The sequence below is a fragment of the Leptonychotes weddellii genome, unplaced genomic scaffold (genome assembly GCF_054177405.1).
Source record: "Leptonychotes weddellii isolate Sample4059 unplaced genomic scaffold, ASM5417740v2 HiC_scaffold_7149, whole genome shotgun sequence".
Lineage (NCBI taxonomy): Eukaryota > Metazoa > Chordata > Mammalia > Carnivora > Phocidae > Leptonychotes > Leptonychotes weddellii.
Window position 1 is genome coordinate 1 of NW_028041135.1, and position 9,649 is coordinate 9,649.

The window sequence follows — 9,649 nt, forward strand, 5'->3', positions numbered from 1 at the left end:
AGTTCCATCCACGTCGTTGCAAATGGCAAGATCTCATTCCTTTTGATGGCTGCATAATATTCCATTGTATATATATACCACATCTTCTTTATCCATTCATCTGTCGATGGACATCTTGGCTCTTTCCACAGTTTGGCTATTGCATTTTCCACTAAATTTATTATTGATATCATCTAGCATATACCTTTTCCTAACATATCATTATAGCATTAGTTTAAATAATATTTGTGTGTGAAATAGAAGCCAAAAAACTAAAGTAGCAACAGACAAAAAAATCTCAAATTAGAGCACTACCTTGTTCATTTGGAGGAAAAACATGACCTTGCTACATCTTGTTGGGTATTTTGCTGCTGCCCATTTTTCTTACATGGCTTTTCTTCTTTTTTTGCTTATTAATTACATTACAACTCTGTATTCTACCAAGGAGGATCACACTCTAAAGCAATATCTCAATTATATATCTTCTTTGATTCTTCCTTCTGCCGAAGAATTTGAGCTTTTTAATTATATTTAACCTGAAGACATATATCATGTGTCCTTTCTGAATACATTTTTCTATGTTCTGTGAGACAGTTCTAGAAATTTTTTTCCAACTTTTCTATTTCTACCATAACACTAATGTATGACTTTGAGTTGGGTTAAACACTTGTTTAAATATGCTTTTTGAATAATTTGTTCTCTCCTTTTTTCTTTCTCTCCTTCCTCTGTCTCTTCCACTGTTTCTTTTCCAGATTATTAGTTTATTAAATGTCTTCACACCCCAGAAAACATTGGAGGAATTCCAAGATGTGTAAGTAACAAAACTCATGAAGGAAGAGAGAACACAGCACTCAAAAAACTCAAGGGAAATTGACAAAATCAATGGATGAAATCCCTTGTAGAGATTAAAGGGAGATAAGAGCTAACAGTAAATGAAAGGGATCTGGTGATAGGACAGAAGGTTCTGTTTCTGGTGTTACTTCCTGGAAAGACACTTCTGCTTCTTTCTGGCCTTCCGGTGCTTGTGCTTTATTGTCCAATGTTCTTGGTTCAATTAGAGAAGATTTATTATTTATTATGTATTTTTTATTATCAGTTGATTCTGTGAGCTTTCTAGGATGAATCTATTCACTTTGAGAAATAAATTATAAGAGGGACATGTTAAAAATCATCTTAAAATCTTTATTTCTGTTTCTGTGGTGCCTTTGATTTTGTGCAAAAATAATCTATCTAAAAGTATAGTGACATTAACAGAGGAGAGGAAGTGGATCCTAGTACGTTGTCTTATTTGACACAGATACATTGCATTTAATAGAAGAGGCTATTCTGATTTTTTTTCTTATTTGTAATCATAATACTCAAGAAAGAACTCAGGGAATTCAGGGAAAAGTGAGGACAAGATGAAGGTAGAAAATATAGGGGGAGGGAGAAAAAAGAAAATATATGGGCAGGAACCACACACTAATAAATGCCGCTTCTGCTAGTCACCTTGTGGTAGAGTTACCATGGCTAACATGTTAATTGAGTCAAAGGTAGAGCTGGGAAGTTTGGAAGACTTACATATTTAGGCGGGGATTCTGACCTCTTTGAAGGACTTCACAGATCCTGTGATTTGGAACTAACCTTGTGGATTTACCTTCCAGTTACTTAGTAATGGAACTGATGGATGCCAACTTGTGTCAGGTGATTCAGATGGAATTAGACCATGAACGAATGTCTTACCTGCTATACCAAATGTTGTGTGGCATCAAGCACCTTCACTCTGCTGGAATTATTCACAGGGTAAGAATACCCTCTCCAGAAGTATAATTAAGGTGTTTTTGGAGAAGAGAAAGAGCAATTGTAGGTTATTTTCTTTATGTAGGAAGGGTAGTTGAATATAATGTACTTCTTCATTTCTTTTAAAGATTTTATTTATTTATTTGACAGAGAGACAGCGAGAGAGGGAACACAAGCAGGGGGAGTGGGAGAGGGAGAAGCAGACTCCCTGCAGAGCAGGGAGCCCGATGCGGGGCTCGATCCCAGGACCCTGGGATCATGACCTGAGCCGAAGGCAGACGCTTAACGACTCAGCCACCCAGGCGCCCCTTCATTTCTTTTAAAATAGAATTAACACAAAGTTCACTAATGTATAGAAGAAAATTTTAGCTACACTGTAGCTGATTTTGTTTGCATTTTGTTTCAGCTCTTTGAGAGTCCACTTCTGAGAAGCCTCATGTTTTCTAGCCCCTTGATTGGCAGAGGTCATATGTGTAGCTGGAATAAGACTGTTCGTTTCCATAGCTTGTTTCTGGCAGCATTAAGACAGCTGCCCTGATCTGCTCTTCTGTCAGGCCTAGAAATGAAAAATAAGCTGAAAGGTTTATGTTGCCACAAGGAAAAACCTAACAGATGACAATAAATGACATGTTATTTATTCTAAAACCTCTTCCCAAGATGATCCTAAATTGTAAAATTCATAGTCCAATTCTCTTCTGGGCTTAAGAAGTTTTTGAAGATATCTTAAAAATATCAAAAAACCATTGTAAACTTCTTTGGGGCAGTAATCATTTGCTTCATATAGGGCTTTGCAGTCAAGGGGAGCCCTCTCTGTACTATTGCAAGACTGCCATATTGATTGAGTAGATAGAAATCATATGTTCCATTTGCTGCTGGCTTTTAATTTCTTCTCTTGTTCCTACCGTCAGGATTTAAAACCAAGTAACATTGTAGTCAAGTCTGATTGTACATTGAAAATCCTCGACTTTGGACTAGCCAGGACGGCAGGCACAAGCTTCATGATGACTCCTTATGTGGTTACACGTTATTATAGAGCCCCCGAGGTTATTCTGGGAATGGGCTACAAGGAGAATGGTAAGGAGGCTTCTGCATAGCAGCCACAGAAACCATGAAGAAAATGTGTATACATTTTAGATGGTCAAGGGCAATGTTCTCTCTCATGTATATGAATATATATTTTTAATAGGGCTGCCAACTTTCATATTCAGAAGGTTTTAAAAAATAATACTAGGAAGAATCACTCATAAAAAATGTGAAGGATATTTCTTAAAGTAAGCTTTACTACAAGAACACTAACATGTTATGGCCAAAAAGAACTGTGGATGGAATCTGATTAAACAGTCAAGCAGGTATTGATTAGCACACATGCTGTAGATTTTGAGACAAATTGCTGTTTGGGTTGGAGCTTAGCTCAAAGTGAGTATGAAAACAGGAAGTAGTCTGTCTGTTACATTTAGCCATTTGGCTTCATGGCTCTCTTAGATTGATGGCTCTAGTCCTAGGAAAAGACAAAAAGATGTCATAAGTCCTTGGAGCAAGAATCTTACAAATGCTCAAAGAATAGTCAATTTAGAACAATCCAAATTGTTCAAGTTAGATAAGAGTTTCTTTAATGCTTTAAATTGCTCTGTGAGTAATATTTAGGATAGCAATTACCTAGTAAATTTTTATAAATTCCAAATCATGGAGAAAATATTAAATTTTATATTACTCATTTCATTAAAAAATCTAGTATTCATGAACATTTTAAAAGAAAAGAAAGAATCTTCAAAATGTATTACAATTTGATTTTATTAAAGACTTTATACAACACTTATTAAATGCATTGCCATTTATTATTTTGAAAAGAATACCTCTAACAAGTAATGTAGCATATTAAAAAATATATCTAATAAATTTAAGAATTAAAATAGTTTTAAATTAGGATTGTATATATATGATCAATGTACCTTGCAATGTTATTTTATGTTTTATTCTATTTAATTCCTAGCAGTCTATTTTTATAAATTTTATAAAAATAACTATCCATGTATTTTTATGTGCAGGTGCTAAAGGGTAACTTTATGAAAATTCCCTGGCCACCAAAGTTTTAAAAAACTTCATTGTGTACTTTCAGATTAGAAGAAGGCCAATACTTCTGTGTATTTGTGCAGAGGAAAGGGAGAAGTCAGCTCTTAGGAAGGTCAGGTTCACTTTGGAGAGCGATGGCAGGATTCTGTTACCTTTTAACTTGGAACAGGCAAATCTAGTCCTCTTCCCAAGGTATAATACCACATCTAACTTACTTGGAAAAGAAGATATTTGTATACATTTTGCACAGGTTATTTGTAAAAATTCAAAGGGGAACCAATTTAAAAAAATCAAGAAATCAAGGCTCTACAGAGGTCTGGGGGTAGGGTCTGAATTTGCCTATTATGGAGTTACGGATCTTAGCTGCACAAATGCATGTAATTTCTTCCCTTTTCCTTCCCTCACCAGAAGAGGTTGCAAGTTACTGCCTTAGTGTTTTCACTTCTCTAGATCTGTGAAGGTATAGCTAGCACCCTTGTGCTGCCCTCTTGCCTATGAGTGGAAGGTTATCATGCAGAAGAACCCGCTTGTTCCTCCATCAGGCATGCCCAGCTGTCCTGTGCACCTACCCCGCCTTCCTTCCCCAAGGAGCATTTCAGCCTAATGTTTTTGCCCCAAAGTTCCCTTGGTCCTTACTAAAAAGCAAGTTGGAAGAGGGTAAAGATTGGTAAGAGAAGGTGAACATGTTTGGTTAACGAGTATGACAATTGAGAAATAAACAAAACAAACAAACAAATAAATAGAACAATTTTTAAACACCTTTCATTCTTTTTTTTGCTTTACTTCCAGATGACTCCTTTATACATGTGTTAATTGATCATATCTTTATTCTTGAAATACTTCAAATAGAAACTAAAATTGATGTTTATTTACAAGGATAACTTCTGAAGGAAAAACTAAGTCCTGAACACCAGGGATTCCAATACATCTGCCTTTAAACCACGGTTTCAGCTGTTCCCTAGTTTCTTGGATTTGCTTGCATATACCTTGTTTTGAACCAACCAACCAACTAACCAACCAAACAAACAAACAAAACCAAAGAGAACAAAAGAGTAGTCTCTTGTTGCCCTATTCCACATAACTGAGTGGAATAGAAAATGGAAACAGCCACCCCTCCAGGTTGATTAAAATTATTTTTGCTACATCCAGCAAATGGTCAAAAACCCCTATGTCTTTTAGCCGCAGCCTGCTATGGAAATAATTTTGGTGTAGCTTCTGTGTTTCCATGTCACCGCTTTATGGCACTACAAAGGCAATCTAAGGTACCCATAAAGTAATTTTTAAAAATTAATTTGAGTTCTCATACTAAACATTGTTAATGTCATATTACAGTGCTGGTTTTCATTTGGGGGTAACTTTTGGTGGGAGACAAAAATTGTACCTTCTAATCAAACTGTTCTTTTTCCTCCTCCTTCAGAGATCAATTATCTTAGTTAACTTTACTTTCCTCCCTTTTCTTCACTTCCCTCTCTCCTGTTCTAGTGGATATATGGTCTGTGGGATGCATTATGGGAGAAATGGTTCGCCACAAAATCCTCTTTCCAGGAAGGGACTGTATCCTTGTACCTTTTGCTGCAGCTTTACCTGTTTTGTTCTCTCTCCCTTTAAACACATAATGATTTTACCAGGAGAGTAAAGATAGAAGCAAAAAGTTGGGTAAGTGGTATAATTGTGATTGAAAAACGAAGTGATGATTTATATAATCTGACCAGTACTGAATCTACCTACTGCAATGATTTGTTTTAATTAAATTTTCAGTGGGCTTTTTTCCTTTAAATTATTTTCTTGTCTGTAACTCAAAATAGCAATGCTATTTTTTTTCATAAATAAGAGAGGTCACCAAACCCCAAATTATTAAAATATCTTTATCTTTATAATTAGCAAAAGAAGTCACTATTTGCAAGTATTTTCCATCTTTTTTCTAAAACCATTTTATGCTTCTACAACATTTAGGCATAATAATTTTTTTCTCCTTGCTGACATCCTAAGCTTCTTTCTAGAGTTTCATTGATTTGAATTACACTTGACACTATCCAGTCTTAAATAGGTCAATATAGCATATCCTCCTTAAAACATGAACTTCCACATTTAAAAATCATAATTATTATGCAGATTGCCAGAGATTAGCTGGGTTTAAAATAGGCTTGGAGATATGACTGAGACCCAGATAATTGCTTTTCCAGTGAAATTTAGAATTTGAAGAAGTAGTGTTTATTTGAGTTCTACCACTAAGTCCTGTACTAGATTCCATCAGGAATTTCTTGGAGAGATATCTATGATTTAGAATTATTAAATGAGCTGGCATATTTCTGAAATGACAAAAAGTTCATTCTCTAACAAAGTCACATATTAGTGTTTGTAACATACAGGTAATAAAGTTTACATATTAATAGAGAATATACTTTACACATATAGAAATACCCTGCTAACACACAATCATGCAAATCTATGTACAACAGTTGCCAACTTTAACAGTGATAATGCAAGATTGAGTTCAGTATATTTATTATATGTGAAATTTTTTAGAAACTGCCAGTAAATATGTGGTCCATAATTCTATTAAATATTGTATCTGATTAATAAGAAAGCTCTATTAAGGAACTCTTTTATTATATAAAAAAGATTATGGTTGTTATTTAGTAGACTCAATGAGAAGTTTATACCACCATGAGCACTCATTTATGTAGGTATTTATTTATTCTGCTGGATATCAGTAAAATATTCTCTAAATTCCAATAGTAAAGCAAGAGTAATGACATCTTCTAGAACTATACTGTCCATTAGGTAGTCACTAACCACATGTGGCTATTCAGTACTTAAATTATGACTAGTCTGAATTGAGATGTATTTTATGTGCAAATGCATACTAGATTTTGAGGATATAAAAAGAAAGCATATAAAATATCTCAATAATTTTTATATTGATATTAAAATGATAATAGTTCATTTTACTTTTATTTTATTTTAAATTATTTACATTTTGAGGATAAATTATATATCCAAGGTAGTTGATTTGAACACTATTATAATTCACATTCATATGTAAATGTACTGATTTCATATAAAAGTAGAAGTGTGTGTATGTATGTATGTGTATATGCTTTTTTCTTTGGGGTATAACATATTTCAGACCAAAAAAAAAGGAACTTCTCAATCAGTACTCAAAATGAAGTTGCACAGCTACATCTTTATAATGCACTAGTTAGTGGAAGATAAAAAGTCACAGAATATCTCATTTTCGTGTGGTGTTGTTATAGGTCACTTGTTTCTATGTGCCATGGTTCTCTGAGATCTAATATAGCTCTTCATTTGTCAGGATTACTTTTATCCTATTTTAGCAGTATTAAATTTAAAAGCAAATAAAATTAGAAAAAGCCAAAATACCCTTCAGAAAAAAAGGCAAACAAAAATAATAGCATCATATTGGTAATTCTCTATTCTTCCAATGATTGTTTTCTTGGAGGCCTTTTTTCCCTTTTATTATGGTTTATTTCAGGAAAATATTTGGAACTGAAAGTAAATTGTGCTAAAATCAATACATAGAATATATACCTTGATAAAAGTGATCCTAGAAATTGAATAAACTGTAACACAAAAATTTAGATTGTGATAAGGATTTGCATTCGGTATTCCTTTATCTCAGTGATGATCATATAAGATAATGGTCTTTGATAGCCTACTGCCATATATGATAATGAGCCTGCATACAAACTTAAAAGTCAATGGAAAAGTTACGTAAAGACATTTATAGTGGAAAACATCTTGCTTAAGTTAAATTTTACTTAAATAGGAGTAAATGATTTCCAGATAAATCGTGTTAGAAGAACTGCCATCTTTCCAAAAATGTTTCCATTTAGATTTAAATCCTTAGTTCATTTTACTTAAAATTATAATTTAATGTCTTAAGTCATGACCACATTTAAAAATTAAACTGTAGTATCCCTAATAAAGAATGGATTACATGTACTCAGTGTTTTTGAGTGGAACTGTTTCATTAATCTTTACATGAAGTTATTATAAGTTTGTGATTAGAGCTTCCCACCAACAATCGAGAGATCAGAGCATTGAATTAACTTCACTAACCGTGATGATCAGATACAAGTTTCGGGGTTGATGGAGTATTTATGGAGAGAAGAATCATTACAATATTTTAGCATATTTGAAATGATTCCAGCATTTAATGGAAGTAATATCAAAGTGTAACATATGCTAATTGACTTCTTCCAAGATTCTTCAGAGACATAAAAAAAAAGCAATCATAAGTTCCCTTGACTTTGCCTTATAATTATTCAGAGTAATTTCTATTAAATTTCTCTGAGGCTGAAAAATTATATGATAATACTCTATCATCATAATCAACATTATTCCTCTCTCCGACAGAACTTTATAATGTTCTCTTTCTTAATCTGAACCTACAGCAAAAATAGTAGAACACCTTGACAAATTGGGAAATTTCATGAAATTATTAGTGATGACTGAAGTTTTAGCTATTTGCCTGCATTAAAACTGTCTTTGCATTTTGAGAAACACTGTGTAGGTTTCTTAGCTATTGATATGATCCAGATGATATCACAGGTTAGTTTCTTGAGTATGAAAGTGTTGGCAAAATACATACATATATATGTATTTGCTTTTCCATTAATTAATTTGCTGATTTTTTAATATCCAAAGGATTATTTATAAAATACTTGTTTTTATTGTGTGAATAGTTTAATTATACAAACATACACTATTACACACTCGATTTTTATTACAGTGTTATGATTAAAACCTATTTCATAGGCTATATTTTGACATATAGTATTACTAAAAATTCTTCGGCCCATGACAAATTTCAAGTTAGCAGTAAATATATGAGGTCCATTATTTTCTTTAGTCCAACGATAATAAAAGAGGTATCAGTCACTTTGCATTTCATTCAGATTTTGTTTCCTTCAACAATAACTTATAGTAAAGTTATGCTTTCTTAGAAGTTGTGTTTTTCTTTAAAGGGATATTTAGTCACTGACTCCCTCCCGCACCCCAAGCCTCAACTAGGGCATGCCATATTCTTGATTACTGAAATTTCATAATACCAGTAGAATTTTCATATAATACAAATTCTTTCCTGAAGTCTACTTCTTTTAGATATATGCTTTTTACCTTTTTTCTTCCATTCTACTTCAAATGGCAACAGCTTCTTTGAGCAAGCCTGTGAAGTCCTTTATCTAGAGTTCTTGGCCAGAGTTCCCTGGACCTGGGTGATATTAAAAAGAGGCACACTGCATTCATTTGAAATTGCTAGACCTCAAGTATATTATCTCCAATTAAGGCTGGATCAGACTGCTAAATAGCCCCTTTTTCTTTTCCCTCTGAAGACATGAGAAATTTCAGTTAGGATGAAAAGTATATACATATAAACTTGCCAAGGAGCCAAGTTATTAAGGAACACATAAACGATTTGCCAAAAATATGTTTGAATAAATAAAGAAAACATCCTCAAATTTAATAAATGTCATATCTTTTCTAAGCTTGAGCATTAAAATTAGGAATAATCAAAGTAAAGTGAATAAAAATTAGAGGTGTGGATTATTATATCCATCTAATATATTCTCACTCTTTACCTCTTTGAAATAACCATGCTTACTTTCTAATAAACTTTTGCAACTAACACATTACTATAGTCTGAGTCTTTTACCTAATATTAAGGTAATACAGTATTATCTCAAACCATATATGATTTATGACTTTAAATAAAGGTGTGAAGTAAAACTTCAGGCATTCTTTCATACCCATAAGCACTTTGCAGATGATCATTAACATTAAAAAAAATAAGCCTTTT

General features: G+C 33.1%; 1 protein-coding gene across 1 annotated transcript; it reads left to right on the forward strand.

Annotated features, from left to right (window-relative positions):
• Positions 1-734: 734 nt before the first annotated feature.
• On the forward strand, positions 735-5,586 carry LOC145719789 (mitogen-activated protein kinase 8-like). Its single transcript, XM_081811341.1, has 4 exons — positions 735-790; positions 1,623-1,761; positions 2,667-2,832; positions 5,311-5,586. Exons 2-4 carry the CDS (start codon positions 1,633-1,635, stop codon positions 5,442-5,444), a joined length of 429 nt encoding a protein of 142 aa, XP_081667467.1. The 5' UTR covers positions 735-790; positions 1,623-1,632; the 3' UTR covers positions 5,445-5,586.
• The last annotated feature ends 4,063 nt before the right edge of the window (positions 5,587-9,649 follow it).

Excerpts from the sequence above, each read along its gene's own strand:
- LOC145719789 (XM_081811341.1), top strand. The coding sequence starts at position 1,633 with ATGGAACTGATGGATGCCAACTTGTGTCAGGTGATTCAGATGGAATTA. Across the intron at positions 1,762-2,666 it reads CTGCTGGAATTATTCACAGG|GATTTAAAACCAAGTAACAT; the intron begins GTAAGAATACCC and ends TCCTACCGTCAG. Across the intron at positions 2,833-5,310 it reads AATGGGCTACAAGGAGAATG|TGGATATATGGTCTGTGGGA; the intron begins GTAAGGAGGCTT and ends CTCCTGTTCTAG.